Below are 25,844 nucleotides of genomic sequence, written 5' to 3'. Positions count from 1 at the left end.
TATTCTTCAAAAAACGATATCTTTATGTTAAAAACATTTAATAAAGGAGCCTCTACTGCTTCACTGGGCAAGGATTTCCATAGATTCACAACCCTTTAGGTGAAGAGATTCCTCCTAAACTCAGTCCTAAATCTACTTCCTCTTATTTTGAGGCTATGCCCCCAGTTCTGCTTTCACCCGCTAGTGAAAACAACCTGCTCATATCTATCCTATCTATTCCCTTCATAATTTTATATGTTTCTTAAGATGCCCCCTCATCCTGCTAAATTCCAACGAGTACAGTCCCAGTCTACTTAATCTCTCCTCGTGATCCAACACCTTCAGCTCTGGGATTAACCTAGTGAATCTTCTGCTCACCCTCCAGTGCCAGTACGCCCTTTCTCAAGTAAGGAGACCAAAACTGAACACAATACTCCAGGTGTGGCCTCACTAACACCTTAGACAATTGCAGCATAAACCCCCTAGTCTTAAACTCCATCCCTCTAGCAATGAAGGACAAAATTGCATTTGCCGCTTTAATCACCTGTTGCACCTGTAAACCAACTTTTTGCGACTCATGCACTAGCATACCCAGGTCTCTGCACAGCAGCATGTTTTAATATTTTATCATTTAATTAATAATCCCGTTTGCTGTTATTCCTACCAAAATGGATAACGTCACATTTGTCAACATTGTATTCCATCTGCCAGACCCTAGCCCATTCACTTAACCTATCCAAATCCCTCTGCAGACTTCCAGTATCCTCTGCACTTTTCGCTTTACCACTCATCTTAGTGTCGTCTGCAAACTTGGACACATTGCCCTTGGTCCCCAACTCCAAATCATCTATGTAATTGTGAACAATTGTGGGCCCAACACTGATCCCTGAGGGACACCGCTCGCTACTGATTGCCAACCAGAGAAACACCCATTAATCCCCACTCTTTGCTTTCTATTAATTGACCAATCCTCTATCCATGCTACTACTTTACCCTTAATGCCATGCATCTTTATATTATGCAGCAACCTTTTGTGTGGCACCTTGTCAAAGGCTTTCTGGAAATCCAGATATACCACATCCATGGGGGCAGCAGGGTAGCATGGTGGTTAGCATAAATGCTTCACAGCTCCAGGGTCCCAGGTTCGATTCCCGGCTGGGTCACTGTCTGTGTGGAGTCTGCACGTCCTCCCCCTGTGTGCGTGGGTTTCCTCCGGGTGCTCCGGTTTCCTCCCACAGTCCAAAGATGTGCGGGTTAGGTGGATTGGCCATGCTAAATTGCCCGTAGTGGCCTAATAAAAGTAAGGTTAAAGGGGAGGGTTGTTGGGTTACGGGTATAGGGTGAATACGTGGGTTTGAGTAGGGTGATCATGGCTCGGCACAACATTGAGGGCCGAAGGGCCTGTTCTGTGCTGTACTGTTCTATGTTCTATTGGCTCCCCATTATTTACCACACTGGTAATATCCTCAAAAAATTCCACTAAATTAGTTAGGCACGACCTGCCCTTTATGAACCCATGCTGCGTCTGCCCAATGGGACAATTTCTATCCAGATGCCTCGCTATTTCTTCCTTGATGATAGATTCCAGCATGTTCCCTACTACCGAAGTTAAGCTCACTGGCCTATAATTACCTGCTCTCTGCCTACCTCCCTTTTTAAACAGTGGTGTCATGTTCGCTAATTTCCAATCCACCGGGACCATCCCAGAGTCCAGTGAATTTTGGTAAATCATCACTAGTGCATCTGCAATTTCCCTAGCCATCTCTTTTAGCACTCTGGGATGCATTCCATCAGGGCCAGGAGACTTGTCTACCTTTAGCCCCATTAGCTTGCCCATCACTACCTCCTTAGTGATAACAATCCTCTGAAGGTCCCCACCTGTCATAGCCTCATTTCTATCAGTCACTGGCATGTTATTTGCATCTTCCACTGTGAAGACCGACCCAAAAAACCTGTTCAGTTCCTCAGCCATTTCCTCATCTCCCATTATTAAAACTCCCTTCTCATCCTCTAAAGACCAATATTTACCTTAGCCACTCTTTTTTGTTTTATATATTTGTAAAATCTTTTACTGTCTGTTTTTATATTCTGAGCAGGTTTACTCTCATAATCTATCTTACTCTTCTTTATAGTTTTTTTTAGTAGCTTTCTGTTGCCCCCTAAAGATTTCCCAGTCCTCGAGTCTCCCGCTAATCTTTGCCACTTTGTATGCTTTTTCCTTCGATTTGATACTCTCCCTTATTTCCTTAGGTATCCACGGACGATTTTCCCTCTTTCTACCGTCCTTCCTTTTTGTTGGTATAAACCTTTGCTGAGCACTGTGAAAAATTGCTTGGAAGGTTCTCCACTGTTCCACCATAAAGTTTTTGCTCCCAGTCTACCTTAGCTAATTCTTCTCTCATCCCATTGTAATTTTCTTTGTTTAAGCACAAAGCACGAGTGTTTGAGTTTACCTTCTGACCCTCAATCTGTATTTTAAATTCCACCATATTGTGATCGCTCCTTCCGAGAGGATCCCTGACTATGAGATCATGAATCACCCCTGTCTCATTACACAGTACAAGACCTAGGATCACTTGTTCCCTCGTAGGTTCCATTATATATTGTTCGAGGACACTATCGCGGATACATTCTATAAATTCCGCCTCAAGGCTGCCTTGACCGACCTGGTTAAACCAATCGACATGTAGATAAAAATCCCCCATGATAACTGCTGTACCATTTCTACATGCATCAGTTATCTCTTTGTTTATTGCCTGCCCCACCATAACGTTACTATTTGGTGGCCGATAGACTACTCCTATCAGTGACTTTTTCGCCTTACTATTCCTGATTTCCACCCAAATGGATTCAACCTTATCCTCCATAGCACTGATGTCATCCCTTACTATTGCCCGGATGTCATCCTTAAATAACAGAGCTGCACCACCTCCCTTACCATCCACTCTATCCTTCCGAATAGTTTGATACCCTCGGATATTAACTCCCAGTCATGACCATCCTTTAACCATGTTTCAGTAATGGCCATTAAATCATAGTCATTCACGATGATTTGCGCCATCAACTCATTTACCTTATTCCGAATACTACGAGCTTTCAGGTAAAGAACACTTATGTTGGCTTTTTTACCTCTGTTTTGAATCTTAACACCTCGATCAGTAACCTCTCCTAAGTTATATTTCCTCTTAACCTTTCTCCTAATTTTCCTTGGCGTTGAACCCATATCTTCATGTAACAACCTGCCGCGTCGCTTACCATTAATGTTTTTACTTCCCGTTTTACTCCTTTTAGTATTACTGAGCCTGTTCACTGAGCTCCCCTTAGTCACTGTACCATGTACTGTCGCCCTTTTTGATTTTTGACTATGGTTTTTCTGCCTTACACTTTCCCCCTTTTTGCTTCTGTCCCTGTTTTACTATCTTCCAACTTCCTGCATCGGTTCCCATCCCCCTGCCACAACATCTCAACTGGCTAACATTCCTGGAGAGGACAAGAAAACACTTTTATAGAACTCTGAAACTCTCAATAAAGTGCAGCAGCATTGACATTAGTGACTGGGAAGAGTTTGCGATCAGTTGTTCAAAATGTTGGGAACTTGTCCATTAAGCTGCCTCATGCTTTGATTCACAACATCTTAATAATGAGACAGAGTTGTAATAGAAAAGAAAAGGAAGCCGATTCTGCACTCTAAATTCCACTACCTCGTGGGACATCCTGTGCCATGTACCGAAAAATCAGCGGATCAAGAATCTGCATGTTCAGTCAAATGAAGACCCATGGCTCAAACTCTCTCACCTAATGAGATGTCATCTTTAAATCAACATTGACAATGACTCCCATGCTATCTCTCTGCAACAATAACTTAACTAGTACCGCTCCCAACATTTTCCCCATAGTGCTGCAATGTTTATCATCTCAGATATCAACATTCCCTGATTTATTTCAGTGTACTCCTTCTTTAAATCTGTTTGTGTGGCTGCACAAGTGCAGTTAACTAGTGCACAGCCTGTGGGGGGTCTTTTGGGTTGCCACACAGCTTACACGAAACGCTGCTTGTTGGGAAGCATGTTTATCACCTATTTTGAACCGTGATTATTGCAGAGATTTGTTTCACCGAGCAAACCTAGAAATGTATTTGGCTATTTTAATATGACAATTGATTTTGTCATCGTGGAAGTGTGATATTCTATTTTAATATTTAAATTAAATGCTGCCTTTAGGTTTCTAACATGTCTCTTTTGGTTCAGGAATTTGTTCAACTATATACCAACTATATTTTGAACCAATCAGTGGAAAAGCAATTCCGAGCATTCAATCGTGGTTTCCAAATGGTCACGAATGAGTCTCCCTTAAAATACCTTTTCAGACCAGAAGAAATTGAACAGCTAATCTGTGGCAGCCGGGTGAGTATTGCTTACTTAGTTCCATACATAGATTCACTAAAAGTATTTTATTTTGCTATTCTCTTGTCTATTGATACTGATAATATTGTACAATCATTCTATAATCTTGGTAAGATACCAAGGTAATAGATTCCCATCTCTGATGCTCCCAAGGGCTTTAACAGGAAAGAATAAAAATCAGACTTATTCCACTTTGAGCAGCTGAATGTAAGTAAGCCCAGACCCACTTTTGTATTCTATATATTGTGTACTATGTACTATATACTATACTAAAGGGCTGGTTTAGCACAGTGAACTAAACAGCTGGCTTGTAATGCAGAACAAGGCCAGCAGCGCAGGTTCAATTCCTGTACCGGCCTCCCCAAACAGGAGCCAGAATGTGGTGACTAGGGGCTTTTAATAGTAACTTAATTGAAGCCTACTTGTGACATTAAGCGATTATTATTATGTATTCAGTTGTTCAGCCATTTCTTTGTTCCCTATTATACATTCCCCCATTTCTGTCTGTGGGGGACCTACATTCGTCTCCACCAATCTCTCCATGTGCTTATCTGAGAGATTATCAGAGAACAGTTTATCATTGTGTTCTAAGGCCCTTTATCTGGAATATTATAATGGCTCACATGAATATTTGTTAGATCAAGTGTGGGCCACTATGTCTGTTCCTCCCGGGAACATAGTAGTTAGCACTGTTGCTTCACAGCGGCAGGGACCCGGGTTCGATTCCTGCTTGGGTCACTGTCTGTGCAGAGTCTGCACGTTCGCCCCGTGTCTGCGTGGGTTTCCTCCGAGTGCCCAGGTTTCCTCCCACAGTCCAAAGATGCGCGGGTTAGGTGGATTGGTCGCGGTAATTGCCCCGTAGTGTCCAAACGTTAGGTGGGGTTGCTGGGTTATGGGGAATAGAGTGGATATATGGGCTTAGGTAGAATGCTCCTTCAGGGGCTAGTGTAGACCCGATGGGTCAAATGGCCTCTTTCTGTACTGTAAATTCTATGATTTGATTCTATGATTTGCCCTTCGATAAGATGCAAAGACGTTCTCACCTTAGCTGAATCTATCTAGTAGCATTAAAGTTTAAACACTCAAATTGTTTGTTGAGGTGGGGAGGGGGAATAATTGTATAACCACCATATGAGATTGTAAGAACATAAGAATTAGAAGCAAAAGTAGATAATACAGCCCCTTGGGCGTGTTCTGCCATTCAATTTGACAATGGCTGATTTGATAATGACTTTAATTGTACTTCCCTGCCAAACTCCCTATATCTCTTGATTTCCCGATAGACACAAAATCGATCTCAGCTTCAAGTATTCTTGATGATGGAGCATCCTCAACCGCCTTGTGTAGAAAATTCCAAAAGTACGCAATACTCTGAGTGAAGAACTTTCTACTCATCTCATTTCTGAATGACATCTAAATGTTATTTAAATGACAGTCTGAATGCTATCCTGAGATTTTTCCCTCGTGTTGGGTCCTCAAGTAAGAGGAAACCAGTCCTGACTTCCGGTGGCGCTTGAGAGCGGAACGGCCGCATCGGGAAGAGCTCCCGCCGGTGGCCACGATTTGCGGTGCTTTCGGCGGTTTCCCCGACTTTTCGATCGCGCCCCCCCCCCCCCAACTATTGACGGCCTTTGAGACCGTCACGGGCAACCAGCCGGGCCGGTTTGAAAACCGGCGAAGAACCCCGCGTGGGTGTCGGGCAGCGGATGTCGAGGCGTCGGGCCCAGCACGCGCTCGAAGGGCAGAGCAGCGGGGGCCGAGGCGGCAGGCCCGAAGCCAGGACGGGATGTAGAAGAGATGTCCCACGTTGGAAGGCTCCCACCTAGAGCGTGCTCAGAAGGTTGAAGTCCAGTCCCAGGGAAAGTCTGGAGGGATGCAAAAAAGAAGAGAAAGAAGTTTGAAATAAGTTTGGTGAAAGTTTTTTTTTCTCTTCCCCCCCCCCCCCCCCCCCCCCCCCCGCCCCCTTTGAAAAATTGACTGTTTTTCAAAGAAAAAAACAGATTGAAGAAGGACAGGAGGGTGAAGGGGGGAAAAGAGGAAAGAAAAAAAGAAAGGAAAACCAATACACCGTTAAAGGATGCGAAAAGCAGCACCGAAGAAGGGAGGAAACGCGGGCTCGCAGCCGAATGAGAAGACTAGCAAAAGTGCTGACAGGATGGCGGAGCTGGAAAAACAGTTTGCGAGGCACTTGGAAGCCGTGAGGAAGGAGACGCGGCCGCTTTGAAACCAATGGTGGAGGAGGCAATCGGCCCGGTGAGGGTAGCCGTGGCAAAGATGTCGGCCAAGGTGAGAGAGCAGGGCGAGAAGATAAAGGAAGTGGAGGAGGCCGTGACAGAGCACAGCGTCCAGCTCACCTCGATGAGGGACGAGTTGGGGAGGGTGGTGGAGGTCAACAGAGAACTCCGAGCAAAACTTGAGGACTTGGAGAACCGCTCGAGATGGCACAATTTGAGAATTGTGGGCTTGCCCGAAAGGACAGAAGACCCAACGCCAACAGAATACTTCGCTAAGAAGTTGGCGGAGCTGATGGGGGAGGGTGAGAACCCATCCCAGTACGAGCTGGACCAAGCTCATCGGTCATTAAGGCCGAAGCCCAAAGTGAACGAGTCGCCAAGAACAGTAATTATCTGCTTCCATAAGTACTGCGTGAAAGAGGTGTTAAGCTGGGCGAAGCAGAAGCGCAAGGTGCAGTGGGATGGTGCAGTAGTTCGGATCTACCAGTACTTGACGGTGGAGTTGGCAAAAAGACGAGCGGCTTTTGGGCGAGTGAAGGTGGCATTGTTCAAAATGGGAGTGCGATTTGGTATGGTATACCCGGCGAAGCTGAGGGTAACGTATGAGGCCAAAGACTTTTATTTCGAGACAGCGGAGGCGGCTGAGGTGTTCTTGAGGGCAGAAGGCTTGGGACAGACGTGAGGAGCAGAGCTGGAAGAGAGACTGTGGACTGTGATTGGGGAACTGGAAAATGTATAAATGCTACAGCTTTCTGTTTACTGATGTGTATTGTAATTTACTTCTCTTTACATTGTTATAGAGTTCAAGTTAATGGTTGGGTTGATTGGCGTTCTGTGTTATATCTTATTTTAGTGAATTGTATGGGTTGGATTGTTTTAGTTTTTTCTATCTCTGGGACTGGGTGGGAGGGGACGATATATCTTGGCGGGGGGAGCCACCTGCGCTAGCTAACTAAAGTCGGCTAGTGAACGGAGGTGAGGTGAGAGGAGGACTGCGGAAATCAATGGGCCTACGAGGCGAGCGAGGGGAGGGGAAGGGATTGTTGCTGGGAGATGTTTTTTCAAGAGGAAATGTAGGGGGGGGTTATTGGGAGGGGGGGGGGAAGGGGTTTGATGTTGATAATGGATAAGGGTGGATCAGGCTTATTGGGCAGGGCCCGGTGGTGGTATGATGGTGGATAAGAAGGGGGGAGGGGGGGGGGGGGGGGGTGAGAGACCCCCAGTTAGGATAGTCACATGGAACGTGAGAGGGTTAGGAGGACCGGTCAAGGGTGCTTGCACATCTTAAAAGTTTGAAAGCCGGTGTGGCAATGCTGCAGGAGACTCACTTGAGGGTGAAGGCCCAGGTGAGACTTAAAAAGGTCAGGGTTAGTCAGGTGTTTCACTCTGGATTTGACGGAAGGGTTCGAGGGGTAGCGGTAATGGTCGGCAAAAGGGTACGCTCCCAGATGGAGAAGGTGGTGGCAGATCAGGGGGGTAGACATGTGATTGTGACAGGGGCGCTGGAGGGGAGATTAGTGGCGCTGTTAAGTGTATACAGTCCCAATTGGGACGATGTGGGATTCGCAAAGAAGGTGTTCGGGGCCATCCCCGACTTCGACACACAAACTGATTGTGGGGGGGGGACTGGAACTTGGTGCAGGAGCCAAGGTTGGACATGCCACGGCCGCGCACGCTGGTCCCATCAGGGGGGCGAAGGTGCTGGCTGGGCTAATGATGGAAATGGGAGGGATGGACCCTTGGATGTGTCTGCACCCGAGGGAATGGGAGTACTCGTTTTTCTCAGCAGTCCATAAGGTATACTCGCGGATCGACTTTTCCATGGTGGTGAAGGCTTTGTTGGCTGGGGTTAAGGGGTCGGAATACTCGGCAATTGCAATGTCAGATCATGCTCCGCATTGGGTTGATATGGTACTGGAGAAGGGGGTAACGCAGAGGCCGGGGTGGAAACTGGATGTGTGGCTTTTGGGGAACTAGTTGTGCTGTGAGAAAATTGAAAAGGTAATTAAGGAATATGTAAGTTTCAACTGTACGTGTGAGGTGTCGAAGGCAGTTGTCTGGGAGGCTCTAAAGGCGGTGGTGAGGGGTGAGGTAATTTTGTTTCAGGCCAGGGTGGACAAAGAGGAGAGGTTGGAGCGGCAGAGGGTAATAGATGAGATGTTGGAGGTAGATAGGCATTATGCAGAAGTTGGGGACCCAGTGAAGCTGGAAAAGAGGAAGGAACTACAGGCGAGCTTCGACCAACTGTCCACCAGGAAGGCGGTGCGCCAACTGAGACGAGCAAGGGGTGCAGTTTATGAACGTGAAGATAAGGCGTATGTTAGCAGGTCAGCTCCGGAGGGAAGCAGCGGCAAGCGAAATTCTTCAGGTGAGGGATAGGGCAGGGAAGTTGGTGGTGGCCCCGGAACTGATTAACAAGGTTTTTGAGGAGTTTTATGAGAGGTTGTACAGGTCAGAGCCACCCTGGGGAGTGAGACGTAGGAATTTGGGTTGGAGTACCCGAGGCTGGGGGAGGGGGACAGGGCTACATTAGAAGAAGCAATAGTGGAGCAGGAGATAAAGGATGCGATTGGGAAGATGCAGTCGGAGAAGGTGGCAGAGCCGGATGGGTTTCCGGTGGAATATTATAAAAAAATTCAAGGATAAGCTGGCACCCCTAATGGTGGGGATGTTTGAAGAGGTGATAGGGAAGTGGGTGTTGCTACAAACCTTGGGGCAGGCATCGATTTCACTATTGCTAAAAAAAGATAAGGATCCAACGGAGTGTGGGTTGTATAGGCCTATATCACTGAATGCGGATGCAAAAGTATTGGCGAAGCTACTGGCGGGTAGGCTGGAGGAGTGCCCCCTGAAGGTGAGGATCAGACGGGGTTCGTGAGAGGAAGGCAGCTTTTTTCGAACATTAGTAGGGTTTTAAACGTCGTTATGGCACCGGCGGAAGGGAAGGAAACAGGTGGTTGTGGCATTGGACGTCGAGAAGGCGTTTGACCTGGTAGAATGGGGATACTTGATGGCAGTTCTGGAGCAGTTTGGGATTGGACCAAGATTTGTGAACTGGGTAAAGCTATATAAGGAGCCGAAGGCGAGTGTGCGCACAAACAACATCAGCTCGAGATACTTTTCTCTCCACCGTGGGACAAGGCAGGGATGTCCTACGTGCCGCCTGCTGTTTGCACTTACGATTGAGCCGTTGGCCATCGCATTATGAAGTTCGGGAGCATGGAAAGGAATAGTGCGGGGGGAATAGAGCATAGGGTGCCCTTATATGCCGACAACTTGCTGCTGTATGTGTCGGAACCGAATGTGTCGATAGGGGGAATATTGGAGCTACTGCGAGTATTTGGGTCTTTCTCAGGGTATAAGCTGAACCTGGACAAGAGTGAGTATTTTGTGGTGTATCGGGTTGGGGGCTGCCATTTCGTAGGGCAGGGAATCACTTTAGGTATCTAGGGGTGAGGGCAGCACGGTGGCCTAGTGGTTAGCACAACCGCCTCACGGCGCTGAGGTCCCAGGTTCGATCCCGGCTCTGGGTCACTGTCCGTGTGGAGTTTGCACATTCTCCCCGTGTCTGCGTGGGTTTCACCCTCACAATCCAAAAATGTGCAGAGTAGGTGGATTGGCCACGCTAAATTGCCCCTTAATAGAAAAAATAATTGGGTAATCTAAATTTAAAAAAAAAAGGTATCTGGGAGTGCAGGTTGCCCGGGAGTGAGGGAGGCTTTGCAGGTACAATATCACTAGTTTGGTGGGGAGAGTGAAAGCCGATCTGGCAAGGTAGGACGGTCTCCGTCTGTCACTGGCGGGTCGGGTGCAGGCGGTTAAAATGAATGGGTTGCCGCGATTTCTGTTTATTTTTCAATGCCTACTGATTTTCCTGCCAAAGACTTTTTTCAGGGAGATTGAGGGATGGATTACCTCATTCATATGGGATGGGAAGATGGCCAGAGTGAGAAAGGTGCTGCTACAGAGGGGAAGGCAGGCAGGGGGTTTGGGTCTCCTGAACCTGATGTACTACTACTGGGCGACGGATGTGGAGACGGTGCGGGTCTGGGTCAGAGGGGTTGATTCCCAGTGGGTCGGAATGGAGGAGAGTATGTGCAGGGGGTTGGGACTGAAAGCACTAGTAACAGCGCCGCTCCCGATAGCTCCGGGGAAATACTCAAGGAGTCCGGTAATAATAGCTTCATTGAAAATCTGGAGGCAGTTTCGCCAACACTTCGGGTTGGGGCAGGGTCAAGGGAAATGCCGATTCAGTGGAACCACAGATTTGAGCCAGGGAGGTGGGATGGAAGTTTTTGAAAATGGGAAGAGAAGGGGATTAAGACGCTAAAATATTTATTTCTTGGGGTTCGGTTTGCAGGATTGAGGCATATGAATCGCATTCATATGTTTTGATCCTGTCCAAAGCAAAAGGAGTACTGGAAGGAGGTTTTTAGGGTAATTTCCAAGGTGGTGCACGTGAAACTGGACCCGGGTCCCCAGGAGGCCATGTTCGGGGTGTCGGACCAGCCAGGGTTGGATGCGGAGGCAGATATCGTAGCCTTCGCCTCGTTGATCGCCCGAAGGTGGGTCCTGCTGGGATGGAGAGCGGCCTCTCCACCCTGTGCCCTGACGTGGCGGGGTGACCTGTTGGAATACTTGACCCTTGAGAAGGTTACGTTTGAACTGAGGGGAAGGACGGAGGGGTTCTACAAGTCATGGTCATTATTCATTATGCACTTTCAAGAACGGGATAACATCGAACATTAGTTGGGGGAGATGGGTGGGAGGGTTGGGGGGGGAGAGGGACTGTGTATATTAAGGGTGACTATGGGTAATCCCTGATTCCTTTTTGTCATTTGTTTATGTAAACATGCGGGCTAATGGTTGGTGGGAGGATGGGATCGGTGTTATTGTTATGGGGATTGATATATTTGTTGCTGATTATTGTTTATTGTTGCTGGGTGTAAATTCGGGAGAAAATGTGAAAAAGGAGAATAAAAATATTTTTTTAAAAAGAGAAACCAGTCCTCAGTGTCTACAATGTCAAGCCTCTTCTTCACACTGTTTCAATGTGAACACCTCTGATTCTTCCAAACTTCAAAGATCATATGTCCAAATTACTCAATCTCTCATCATATGACAACCCTGTCATTCCAGAAACTAGTCTAATGAACCTTGACTGTACTGCCTCCAAGTTGAACTGCAGGAACTCACCAAGGCTCCTTAGAAAACACCTTCCAAACCCATGACCACTGCCATCTAGATTGGACAAGGGCAATTGTTATGAGAACACCACCTCCTGGAAGTTCCCCGCTAAGCCACTCACCATCCTGACTTGGCTTTATGTCACTGTTCAAAATTCTGGAACTTCCTCCCTAACATCACTGTGAGTGTACCCACACCACATGGACTGCAGCAGTTTGAGAAGGCAGCTCATCACCACATTCTCAAGGGCAATTGAGGATGGGCAATAAATGTTGGCCAAGCCAGTAAAGCCGACGCCCCTTACTTTAAAAAATATATATATTTAGGATACCCAATTTCTTTTCCAATTAAGGGGCAATTTAGCATGGCCAATCCACCTATCCTGCACATCTTTGGGTTGTGGGGCTGAAACCCACATAGATACGGGGAGAATGTTTCAAGTTCGTGAGATTCTTGACTTAAAATGGGGAGAAATATGATGGATTTTACACTGTTTAAGAGGGGGTGAAGCAGAGTAGAAAGTCATCGATAGCTGGAAACAGGGACGATTAGAGAAAGATGTTTTGGGCACGAGACAAAGGAAGCATTAATGGTAGTGTTAAGGACTTAAGAAGGTGCTGACTGGCACAAAGGTAAGTGTTATAGAGTATTATTAATATGCATCTACTCATTTAAATTCATTGCTGATGTCATCAGTAAGTGCTGTAATGTCATTAGTTTAACCTTTGTGTATTCATATTTAACTGTCGGCAGTTCTAATTCCATTCTGTTACTGCTATTTCAATGATGTGGAGATGCCGGCGTTGGACTGTGGTTATCACAGTAAGAAGTCTTACAACACCAGGTTAAAGTCCAACATGTTTGTTTCAAACACTAGCTTTCGGAGCACTGCTCCTTCACCTGAACAGTTTCACCTGTTATTTTTATATATTAAAGAAGATTAACTTTCACAACTTTTTTGTGGTTGAGTTACCACAGTAAGATAGCAGAATGTGTAAATAGTGTTGTGAAAGGAAAACATAAGAACAAGCAACAGTGGCCCTGTGGGGGTGGTGTGGAGAAAGACATTTGGATTTGAAAGGGGGGGTCAAGATGGAGGAGAAAGTTCACATTCTGAAATTGTTGGAACTCCATGATGAGTCCAGAAGGCTGCAAAATGCCTGTTGGAAGATGTGGTGCTGTTCCTCCAGTTTGCATTGGGCTTCATTGGAACATTTCAGCAGGTCAAGGATTGGCATTTGGGTATGAGAACAAGATGGTGAGTTGAAATGACAAGCGACAGGAGGGTCAGGGTCATGCTTGCAGACTGAGTGAAGGTGCTCTGCACCCACCCAGTTTGCATTTAGCCTCCCAATGCAGAGGAGACCGCATTGGGAGTGGCAAACACAGTAGACCAAATTGAAACCGTTGCAAATTTAACGCTACGTCACCTGAAAGGACTGTTTGGAACTTTGGATGGTGTGGAGCGAGGATGTAAAGAGACAGGTGTACTTTCTGCAATTGCAAGGGAAGATGCTGTGGGAAGGGAATGATGTGTTGGGTGTTGAGTAATGGAGCAGTTCCTGCAGAATGCTGACAGGGTGGGTGAGGGGAAGATGTGGGAATCCAGTCCGTGAAATTTCACACTCCACCCCCATCTTTTCACAAGGGGCTTTTCACAGTAACTTAATTGAAGCCTACTCGTGACAATAAGCGATTTTCATTTATAGGGGCTGTGTAGCATAGGGGCTGTTTAGCACACTGGGCTAAATCGCTGGCTTTGAAAGCAGACAAGCAGCACGGTTCGATTCCCGTAACAGCCTCCCCGAACAGGTGCTGGAATGTGGTGACTAGGGGCTTTTCACAGTAACTTCATTGAAGCCTACTCGTGACAATAAGCGATTTTCATTTCATTGTCATTTCATCTCAAAACGTGCTGGCAGGGTGAAGAGCGTAAAATTCGGGCCGCTGTTTTTAGTGCCAAGAGACATTCATTTTTGACATTAAAAATTTGCTGATTCCTTTCACTCTCAAATAATAAATGTAGAATTGAGATTGTATGGGGCGGCACGGTGGCATAGTGGTTAGCACTGCTGCCTCACACTGCCGTGGACCCGGGTTCGATCCCGGCCTCTGTCTATTGTTCACGTAGAGTTTGCATGTTTCCACTGTGACTGCGTGGGTCTCACCACCACATCCCAAAGATGTGCAGAGTAGGTGAATTGGCTGTGTTAAATTGCCCCTTAAAAATTAAAAAACAGAGAGATTGTAATGATACTAGCACGACTTGCATACAAAATGCTTAACTCGCATATATCATTACTGCTAATCGTCCTTTGCACAGACTAAGTTAATCTGGAACATGCCCCTTTCTCAACGCATTCACTACCTCAATGGTGCCAAGATGCACTGTTTTGATGCCTCAGTATATTCTATTGTCCTTATCTTCATTTTCAAATTCTTCTGCTCTTTTGTTCTATATTATCTCAATAGCTTTCTCCACTCTCACGTCATGCTCCCACCCTCTGCCCACTGGATTACTGCTGATTTTCCTTCTAACCTCCAAAATGGATCAGCATTGTCCCGTGGCACTATTCCAACTAAGTCAGATGCCCAAATCATAGTCTCATACCAGTTTGTCCACCATCAAAGTCTTTTAAAAATTCTATCTCTTTGGTGTTTTGGTATGTCCCCTTAAGCATTTCTTTCTTGATCCCTTGTTAAGCCCTTTCAGACATTCTGGGCACGATTTATCCACTGCATTGCGCCTGGCGTGGATCTGGATGCACCTGTTAAATAGCAGGAAAAGTAAAAATTGAGATTCACGCCAAGTGCGAATCAGTTTGCTATCTAAGCGTCCTGGGTTGCCGATGGAGAGTTCTGGATCACGCCTTAGTATATGCCTGGAGGCTGCTGTTGCTGTTTCTTTCCTTTTCTCTAGCCAAAAGGAAGGACAATTTTTTCGAAGATAACTAGGTCCAGGAACTCCGGGCTCAAGGGGAAGTGAGTCCAGAAAGCAATCCGGTTTGAAGCAAGAAGACACTGTGGGATCTGGTGCATTTCATTGACCCAAATGTGCCACCTGATGACGCCGTTGGAAAAATGCTTTCGCAGATTGCTGATACTTTTGTTGCTGGTGTGGTGAGTGCTGTAAGTAACTGGCACAGCTACTGCTCCTGGGCCGAGAATGGCCTTGATACGTGAGACAAGTAGCACATTGATGGACAGATCTTTTCAATAACACAGTTCTGGACATGGCAACACATTCTCAGGCTTATCCTCTGTTTCTGTGGAGGAACCTGCGAGGGGTGATACCGTGTGTTTGTTTTTTTTTTTGTGAAAGTGAGCTGATATGGCTTTGCATTGATACCACTATGGAACGGTGATGGTTCCTTGTTGTTTAATGGTTAGTGTTATATTTGGAATGTCATGTAGCTGATTTTCAAATCTTTATTACCGTTGACCGTTTAATAAACAAAATATTCTAAAGTGGCTTCTCGTGGGTACATATGTGCTAAGCCTCAAATGATGATTATTGCATCACATTGCAATCAAACTTTGAAGCCTGAACACTTTTCATGAACTCTAGAAGCGTCAGCACCATAGCGGGGGGGGGGGGGGGGGGCCTATCTGATTGTCGTCCTCTCTTCATCTCTAATTCCATATAGATATAACAATATGGCTGATTATGTTGGTCCCACAGAAGCTGCCCTCATGGTGCTGATAGAAGTCCAGGCAGCCAGATGCCGGAGAAGGTGTCAGCAGCATTGACGCAGGCTGGAAGCAGCACCCCATGTGCAGGGGGTCACTGCACACCCTGAAGACCTGGTCACCCATCAGACCGAGGAGGAACCCAGTGGGTGATGCCAACCACAGCCCAAGATGTACAAACATCGTTGGTCTTGTGAAGAGGTACTGGGCAGCATGTGCCGCAGGAGACAGTGCGGCACTTGTGCCACGTCCTCGGGAACGTGGCACCCCGTGGAGGAGGAGGACACTCGCTCCCGATGGCCGTGAAGGTCACCGCAGCCCAGAACGTTTATGCAACCAGTTCATTCCAGGAATGGGGCATATCACAAGCTACAGCCTACAAGTGCATCCGTGACGTCACTGATTCCCTGTATGCCTGGACAGCAGACTACCACCAAGATGCCCGCGCTGCAGGATACGCCGCCATCGCTGGATGCTCCAGATCCAGGGGGTAATTGATGGCACGCAGATCGCCTTGTGCGCACCGGGGCATCAGGGAGTGCCCTTTATTAACACTGCCTAAATGTTCAACCCGTGCGCGGCCATCACCACCGGATCATGCAAGTGTGTGCATAATTAGCTGCATCCTGGAACAGTCTGAGATCTCCCAGCATCTCAGAGGACCACTCCAGGATGACGGTTGTACCTTGGTGGGTAAGGGATACCCGCTGAGGTCCTGGCTAATGATGTAGTGCGTAGGCCAGAGGCCGAGGCCCACGTTGCCACCCGTGCTGTCAGTGAACTGTGCATCGGACTGCTCAAAATGTGGTGCAATGCCTGGACGGCTCTGGGGGTGCAATGCAGTACATCTGCCTGAGGATCTCCCGCATTCTGGTGGTCTGCTGTGCCCTCCACAACCTGGCGCAGCAGTGGGGTGGCATGCTGGGGGAAGAGGGACATGCAGTCTCATCTGCAGAGGAGGAGCCGGACCAGAAGGGGACGGTGGGTGAGCCTCGGGAGGAGCCGCAGATGGAGCCAGAGGATGGAGGACAGGTGGCGGCAAGGGTCCAGCATGCCCAGAGAACCAGGGAGACCCTCCTACTCGTCCAATTCTCATAGGGCAAGGCTTTGTCCATCAGCCCACGCCATCCTCATTCCCCTAGATGTGAGGGGGGAGTTAGGTGATTTTATTTGGTGGTAAGGGGGGGTGGCAGGCGGAACTGATACCAGGAGAGAGGTGGCAAGTTACCCTTGCATCTCAGTGCAGTTTGTTGGTCTTCCAGCATTGCACGGCCATCTTCCTGGTCACGCTATCTGCACTGAAAGCCACTGCCGCTACCTTCCAGGCTGTATTGGTGACCCTGCTGCTGGAACTCTGACTCTCTCAAAGGAACACGATGTCCTGTCTCGCATCCAGGTCGCCATCCCCAAAGCCAGGAGTAGGTCTGCGTGTTGCCTGCTTGTGCTTTGAGTGGAGTGAATGGTGAGAGAGCGTTCAAAAGCAGCTCCCCCTTTTTCATGGCAAGATGCCGAGGTGCGAGTCTGGTGAATTAGCGAGAAAGTTCGTAATGGTGAGAAGCTTGTCAGGGTTCATTTCCAGGACTAAGTGCTGTTGAATACAGGCCACGATCTGCTCAACCCGACCGTTGAGAAACACCCCGCTAATCGTGCACTAAATAACACTTTAAAATGTTTCTGTTAAACCATGCCCTCTGTCTCTGTTTCCTCTAGCAGATGCAACAAGGCAGAGTTTAGTTGATAATCCACAGTTTCGTATCTTTACAGAATCTGGATTTTCATGCACTTGAAGAGGCCACAGAGTATGATGGAGGATTTACAAAGGAATCTCGGATAGTAAGGTACTTTGTCTTTGTGCTTAAAAACAACTTCGTCCCCGCTGTTACCAGACTCCTAAACGACTCTCTTATGTACTGACCTCATTAACACTACACCGCTTTTTGCTTCACCCAATACTGGTGCTATGTACACATTGTGTACCTTGTGTTGCCCTATTATGTATTTTCTTTACTTCCTTTTCTTCTCATGTACTTAATGATCTGTTCAGCTGCTCGCCGAAAAATACTTTTCACTGTACCTTGGTACACTTGACAATAAACAAAGAAATCCAAAAAAAATCCAAGAAGGGATGCAGCAGATTAAAAGATAATGGAAGTTATTCATAAAGGCCCGCCTTCTCAATCTTGCCCTTTGCTTGAGATGTGGTGATCCTCAGATTAAACAGCCACTAGTCAGCTCTCCCCTTCAAAGGGGAAAGCAGCCTATGGTCATCTGGGACTATAGTGCATTTACCTTTACCTATATATAATCTACAATATCAAATATGAGTCTCATTTAATTTTTTCACGTAATTTACACAACATGGTGCAGTAATGCTTCTCCGGATTAGATTCTGGTATTTGTTATTTTCAGTAGAGTTCAGTAGGACTGTTTTAAAAGGAAGAATATTGCTTCAAGTGAGAAGTAATCTGTTGCTGTGGTAGCATCTCAATGCAGAAGTAGGAGCAGGAGTAGGCCATTTAGCCCCTCAAGCATGCTTCATGTAACCAGTCAGATTGTGGGCTTAACTCCACATCACTGTCTGCCCCAGATAACCCTTGGCTCCCTTGTCAATCAAAAATTTAGCAAACTCAGCCTTGAATATATTCAACGACCCAGTCTCCACTGCTCCCTGGAAACCGGACTCCTTTTTTGTCTTGCATTTGCAAAATAGGAAGGAGGTTAGATAATGTGCTCCCTAGAAAATTCACCTGTTTCTAAACTAAACCTTAATTTTGAATCAAAGTGGACTAGCAGTATTTTATTTTACTTTTCTTTTTAAAAGACTACTTTTAATAAAATCGCTGTGAAAGATAGAATTAGCATTTCAATAGGTCAAAACATGGATGTGCATGAATGTGGAGTATTTGCTTTAATTTTACCCCATATTAATCCCGCTCAAATTAATACAGAAAGTGTTGCAAAAGTAGAATTAGCACACAAAGTCTCCTCAAGCCTGGACCGCACAAAACTTTGATTAAAATTACCTAATACCAATATTACAATTTGTTTTAATCTCCTTCCCTCCTCAATCAACACTTTTCTAGAGATTTCTGGGGGATAACCCACAGTCTCCAAGAAGAACAGAAGCGTCAGTTTCTGCAGTTCACCACAGGCTCTGACCGGGCTCCTGTTGGCGGCCTTGGCAAAATTAAGTTGATCATTACCAAGAACGGACCAGATTCAGACAGGTATGTTTTAGGCTAATATTTTTTATGTGATGGTTCCTTCATTTATAACTGCTTGTTATTGAACACTACATATAAAAATAAATAATGCAAATAACTTAGTTGGAGTGATGCATATATTATTTTCAACTGGGTGCTTGGATAGAGTTATATTCAATCTGAAACAGGCCAACTGATCTATGCTGATGTTTAGGTCCATGTGAACCTCCTCCCATGCTTTTTCACTTACCCTACCGGCATATGTTCCTTTCACCCTCAAGTATGTACCTAGTTTTCCCTTAAGTTAACTTAAACTATTCAGCTCAATTGTTCCATGTGGTAACGAGTTCCATATTTTGGAAAATACGTTTCTGCTAAGCACAAATGCACAATATGGTTGGGCTAAACAAAAGTGTCCCACATCCTTAGTTCAGCACGTATACGAGACTCTATATTATGTGCAATGCTCTTTGAACTCCAGGCCTTCTCTTATTCAACGACTTAAGATCTTGTATTGACCAAACGTGTACTTAGGTGACTGAATATTTTGATAACTCAAGTTTTCTGCTACTATTTAGTGGCCTAGCTTAAAAAACTTGGCAGGTGGTTCAAGTTACGATTTTAACTCCTCCGATTAGTAAAGGAGTTTAATGCTTTATTTGTGAGTTAGAAAGCAAAACAGACTCCTTGTTACTGTAACATTTGTTTTGTTAAATTCTCAATTGAATGGCACAATTGAAAATGTTATTAATGCAATTTCAAATACAGTAGTTGTAGAGAACTAGTTTAAAATCAATAAAACCAACTCCAGGTGTTCAGGAACACCATTCTTAGGCACATTTTGCACTGATGTGATTTAATTTGTGCAATCTGAGACATTTTCTTACATGTAATTGCAATCTTTAAATGTAGTTGTTGTTGATTGGAGTTGAAGGTGGACCCTATTAATCTGAACAAACACCATCCATCACGTCACTAACTTTACTAATCAGATTTGATGGAATGCATTTTAAATCTCCAGAGCATCCTACTAACAAATGCTGAAGTATACAAATAGCACTTCGGCAATACGGAATTTTCTGTACTAACGAAATCTGGAATGCTGTAACTTAATTTTTAATGTACTTGTTATTCTTTTCTGAGACAATGACATCAGTGCTTTGAAGATTATTTACTTGCCATCAGTTACAAATGCATGCTCTCGGCCTTAGTTCACTTTCTTTGAATTGATATATCCAGAATTGAAATCCAGAGCTAGAAAAATAGTTTTTTCAAGTTTTTTTTCTACTTTACTGTCAGTAGCAAGAAATTATCTTAGCTCTGTCATCAGTTATACCCGAGACTAAATTACAGCTTGTCCTGATATCCTTGTTTGCAAAAAGAAAACGTTGCCTATTTTCAAAACTCTGCAAGATTATCCAAGCGAACATTAAATTATCAATATGTCATATGGCTAAGCTGGCATGATGATGAGACAAGTAAAGAGCTGCCAGTGCCAAGTGAAGCCCTATACCAGCATATATCATTACTTTCAGGAAATTAGGAAATTGGATAATGGGGTTCATGGTTAACCAGGCTGTATACCATTTGATCTGAGGACTGAACTGTTGTGGTTTCCCTGTAGAATGTAACTGAATTGTTTGTCTTCGGTAAACATTGGTAAGAATGCTTCCAAAGTCAGACATAATGAGGAAACTCGTACTTTGGCAAGTAGAGCCTCTATTTGGGAAACATCGGTATGGGTGTTCATGTGAAATTACTCTCTATAGTAAGAGAGAAATTTTGCCAGTTGCATCATATGCCTATGACCAGAACTGAACTGTGCTCCAGACCCAGCCTTAGTCCATAAGACATAGGAGCAGAAGTAGGTCATTTGACCCATCAAGTCTGCTCCATCATTCAATGAGATCATGGCTGATCTGATATGAAAATCCTCAGCTCCACTTTCCAAATGTATCCCTATAACCCTTGAGTCCCTTACTGATTACAAATCTGTCTATCTCAGCCTTGAACAGACTGAACTACTCAGCCTCTACAGCTCTCTGCAGTAAAGAATTCTACAGATTCGCCAGCCTCTGAGAAAATAAATTCTTCCTCGCCTCTGTTTTAAATGGACAATCCCTTAGTCTGAGATTATGCTCTCTGGCCCTAGACTCCCCCACAAGGGGAAACAATTTATCAGCATCTACCCTATTAAGCCCCCTGAGAATCCTGTATGTCTCAATAAGGTCGCCTCTCATTCTTCTAAACTCCAATGAGAATAGGCCCAACCTATTTAACCTCGCCTCATAAAATCCCTCCATATCCGGGATCATCCTAGTGAACCTCATCTCTGAATTGCCCCCAGTGCCAATATACCTTTCCTGAGATAAGGAACCAAAGCTTTTCACAGTATTCCAGATTTAATCTAACTAGTGCCTTGTATAGTTTTAGGAAGACTTCTCTATTTTTATGCTCCATTCTCTTTGAAACAAAGGCCATAATTCAATTTGCCCTTCCCTATTAACTGCTAAACGTCTTTGTGATTTATACACAAGGACCCACAAAACCCTCTTGTGCTGCAGTTTCTGCAATCTTTGTCCATTTAGATAATGTACCAGAGCTATGATGTTTAATCATAATGGCCTCCATAATCTGTTCATACTCCAACTAAATAGGGACAAATAATTCATAAGCTTACTTTGGGTTCAGGGAGCCAAGTTTTAACTGGCACCTCCAGGACTGGGTTGTACTTGAGAGTTTAACTGGGTATCTGCATTACCATGCTTGCACATGGGAAAATTTGGTAAATTAAGGAGATTAAAATGCTTTTTACCATTATCCCCAAGAGAGACAGTCAATTTTCAAGGATTTTCCATGTCTTCTAATTTACTTCTCCCTGGTACAGTGCTGACCTTGCTCTATAGTACTCTATGACTTTTGGAATCTGAGCTGCAGATAATATTTATAATGTGATCTAAAGTTTGCAGTTCAAGTCTCAATCCACCAAATTTTGACCTACAGATAAATTTGATCCAACATAAACTCTCACCCTCGTTACATAACCTTTAACATAGCAAAGGAATCACTTTACTGCAGTAGTGTATAATAATGTGTAAATAGTGTTTAAAGACAGCCTCAGACTTGCATGCCATTTGTTTTGGTAATATAGTTTAATACACTGGATTTTGACTCCTGCTGTATAATGACTACACCTGACAAGTAATAGACTCTTACTATGTTGAAATCTGTACAAAACATGGCAACTTATGTGATGATGCAGATGATGTGGGTAGGGTTCTCAATAAAAACTTTGGGTGGAATTCTCCCCTACCCGGCGGGGCGGGGGGTCCCGGCGTAGCAGAGTGGTGCCAACCACTCCGGCGTCGGGCCACGCCAAAGGTGCGGAATTCTCTGCACCTTTAGGAGCTAGGCCCGTGCTGGAGTGGCTCCGCTGACCGGTGCCAACGGCCTTTGGCGCTACGCCGATCGGCGTTAGGGCTCGCCGAAAAGCCTTCGCTGGTCGGTGTGAGTCTGCGCATGCGCCGGAGCGTCAGCGGCCGCTGACGTCACCACCGGCACATGCGTGGTGGAGGGGGTCTTTTCCGCCTCCGCCATGGTGGAGGCCGTGGCGGCGGCAGAAGAAAGAGTGCCCCCACGGCACTGGCCCGCCGGCCGATCGGTGGGTCCCGATCGTGGGCCAGGCCACCATGGGGGCACCCCCTGGGGTCCGATAGCCCAGCGCCCCCCCCCCAGGACTCTGGGGGCCCACTCGTACCGTCAATCCCGCCGGCACAGAGGTGGTTTAAACCACGTCGGTGGGAGAGGCCTGACAGCGGCGGGACTTCGGCCCATCGCGGGCCAGAGAATCACCGCGGGGGGCACGCCGATCGGCGGGGTGCGATTCCCGCTCCCGCCGATTCCCGGGTGGCGGAGAATTCCGGCCACGGCGGAGGCGGGATTTACGCCGGCCCCGGGTGATTCCCCGACCCTGCGGGGGGTCGAAGAATTCAGCCCTTTGTCTCCTCTTCACTATGTAGAGAGATGAAGCAGCCATTATAGTTTAAAGAGGAGGACTATGAAATATTAGATACAATAAGCATAATAAAAGAGGAAGTATTAGAAGAACTAACATCCTTGAAGGTGGATAAACCACCAGGGCCAGATGGAGTGTATCCCAGACTGTTAAGGGAAGCCAGGAAGGAAATAGGTACTCTGAGGATCATTTTACAAACCAATCCAGAGGATTGAAGGTCTGTGAATGTTGTATCATTATTTTTAAAGAGGGATATTATAGGCCAGTCAGTCTGACTTTGGTGGTGAGCAAATTATTGGAATCAATTCTGAGAGACAGGATAAATTCACTGAGAGGCACAGATTCAACAGGGATTGTAGGTATGGTTTGTTGGGCAAAAACCATGTTTTACTAACTTAATCAAATTTTTTGAGGAAGTGATAAGGAGGATTGATGAGGCAGGTGTAGTGGATGCTAGTAAGACATTTAGCAAGATCCCACATGTCAGACTGGTCAGAAAAGTGAAATCCCATGGGAAACGGGATGGTGGTGAGTTGGATCCAAAATTAGCTCAGTGACAGGAAACAAAGGCTAATGGTCAATGGATGTTTTTGTGAATAGAAATCAGTTTCCAGTGGCATTCCACAGGGTTCAGTGTTGGGGCCCTTGCTGTTTGTTGTATACATTAATGATTTGGACATAAATGTGGGAGACATGATTGGGAAATTTGCAGATGTTGCACAGATTGGCTGTATTCTTATAATGAAGAGAATAGCTGTTGTCTCCAAAATTATATCAATGGTTTAATTGAGTAACGTGGCAAATGGAATTAATTCCACAAAAGCCTACGATAATGTGTTTTGAGATGTCAAACAAAGGAAGGCAGTACTCAATAAATGGGAAAATATTAGGAGGGTTTGAGGAAGTGAGAGACCTTGGAGTGCATGTCCATGGGTCTCTAATAGTGGCAGCATAGGGGGATAAGATGGTCAGGAAGGCATATGGAATGACCTCCTTTATTGGGTGAGGTATTGAATTCAAAAACAGGGATTCGATGCTGGAACTGTATAAAATGCTGGTTAGGTCACAGCTGGAATTTTGTGTACAATTCTGGAAATATGTAATTACTCTGGAGAGGATACAGAGGAAATTTACAAGACTTTTGCCAATCCCAATCTGGAAAGTGGGATTAAAATGAGCAGTTAGTTTATTTTTCTCTTCTTTTGGCTGCCGCAGACGCAGTGGGCTGAATAACCTCATTCTGTGCCTTACCTTTTCTTTGGTTCTATGTACGTTCCCAAAAAGCTGCCACTCACTGACGGTCCCAAATAGGTTTCATTTTAATATATGCAAACTGCACTTTGAAACCATAGGCACTCACAGATTATGAACCACAGAAATCTTCCCTACACTAAGTGGGTTTACAATTTAAAATTCCAGGTGTGTAGATAAGTGTGAGGCGGCAGTGGGTGTGAAAATAATAGCCTTTGTGTTTTGGAGATTTCTTTATCCATTGTTTATTTATTCGTTCTTGGGATGTGGGTGTTAGTGTCTGGGCCAGCTTTTGCTGCCCATTGCTAATTGCCCTTGAACTGAGTAGCTTACTAAGCCATTTCAGTGGGGGGCAGTTAAGAGTCAATTGCATCACTGTGTAGTCTGGAGTCACATGTAGGCCAGACCATGTAAGGATGGCAGAATTCCTTCCCTGAAGGACATTAGTGAACCGATGTTTTTTTTAGGACAATCGGCAATGGTTACACAGTCATCATTAGACTTTTAGTTCCATATTTTTATTGAATTCAAATTTCACCATCTGCTGTCATGGGGTTCAGGGCCCCAGTGCATTACCATGGATCTCTGGATTACTAGTCCTGTGACAATGCCATTATGCCACCGTCTTCCCATGTGACAAAAAAAAAAGGCTCAATCTCTGGGATTGAATGTTTGCATAGCTGCCACACAGACAGAGAAGCTTAATTGCACTATAGATGCTGAGTAAAGAGATCACCTTTGCACAAAAACTGGAACTGCTGGTTAGGCTGGGAGTTAAGAATAGGGCCCTGATTTCAAGGGAGAGGGAGGAGGGGCTGCCGAGTTGTGAACAGGGAATTGGGAAAGGATAGTGGGGCTTGGTGGGAGAGATGGAAAGAATTATTCCTTTTTTTTTCCCCACCCTTGGATTTCTTACTTCACCTGTTCTCAGGTGGCATTCTGGTTCTTGAAAGCTCTCAGAACAGCTGCAGCAAAAAAAAATTCTCAGCAGCAGGGACCTTGATCGTAATCAGGTAAGCTTAAAACGCAGTTGTAGAAGTTGGGTGTCCTAATGTTGCACAGGCAGAACATCATGTGATAAAACCTTCAGGAGTGCCTCCAGATAGAGTTGGCAACCCTATTCCACTAGCACGTCAGGTCCTGGTGAACTGATAACATCCTACCTGTTCCCAAACATTAGTCCCTGCAACACAAGGAGGGAAGGATCCCAGAGAGGTTTTTAGTGGATAATAACTTTTCACCCTGCATCCCACCCCCACCATATCCCCACACTCTACCCCAAATTTGGTTGGGATCTGCCAGATACTCTGCTTTGACAACGGTGAGCTTATCCGTTGCAGGTTGTCAGTATTTACCACATCTCAGCATCACGGCATACCTTTCTCAATGAAAAAGGACCTTGGGATGGCATTGAACTAAGAATCTCAACAAAGGAAATTAACTGAAATCACATTCTGCCGGCAGGGATCCAGAATTGACCATGGCACTAGGCGAGGATGAGGCTAGGTATTTCTGCAAGCCGATCCCTGAATATTTGGTAGACCTGGTTTTCTGTACATAGGGACAGGACTAGGCCACTCAGCCTCTCGAGGCTGTCCTGGCATTTAATAAGAATCATAGCAGATCTGTGACCTAACTTTATATACCTGCCTTTGGCCCCATATCCCTTAATATTTTTGCTGAACAAAAATCGATCTATCTTAGTTTTAAAATTAACATTAGCAGCATGGTGGCACAGTGTGCTGCCTACGGCGCTGAGGACCCGGGTTCGAATCCCGACCCTGGATCACTGTCCGTGTGGAGTTTGCACATTCTCCCCATGTCTGCGTGGATGTGCAGGGTAGGTGGATTGGCCACGCGAAATTGCCCCTTAATTGGAAAA

General features: G+C 45.6%; 1 protein-coding gene across 2 annotated transcripts in view; it reads left to right on the top strand.

Moving 5' to 3' along the window:
- Nucleotides 1-25,844, top strand: part of LOC119962938 (ubiquitin-protein ligase E3A-like) — a 57,631-nt gene that overhangs the window by 24,664 nt on the left and 7,123 nt on the right. For both annotated transcript variants that reach the window (XM_038791247.1, XM_038791246.1), the window contains 3 exons: nucleotides 4,227-4,382; nucleotides 17,258-17,331; nucleotides 18,577-18,720. In XM_038791247.1, the coding sequence (XP_038647175.1) occupies nucleotides 4,227-4,382; nucleotides 17,258-17,331; nucleotides 18,577-18,720 (374 nt within the window). The remainder of the gene's footprint in view (nucleotides 1-4,226; nucleotides 4,383-17,257; nucleotides 17,332-18,576; nucleotides 18,721-25,844) is intronic.

The sequence above is a fragment of the Scyliorhinus canicula genome, chromosome 3, assembly GCF_902713615.1.
Source record: "Scyliorhinus canicula chromosome 3, sScyCan1.1, whole genome shotgun sequence".
Lineage (NCBI taxonomy): Eukaryota > Metazoa > Chordata > Chondrichthyes > Carcharhiniformes > Scyliorhinidae > Scyliorhinus > Scyliorhinus canicula.
This window is presented reverse-complemented; position numbering and strand designations above follow the sequence as displayed.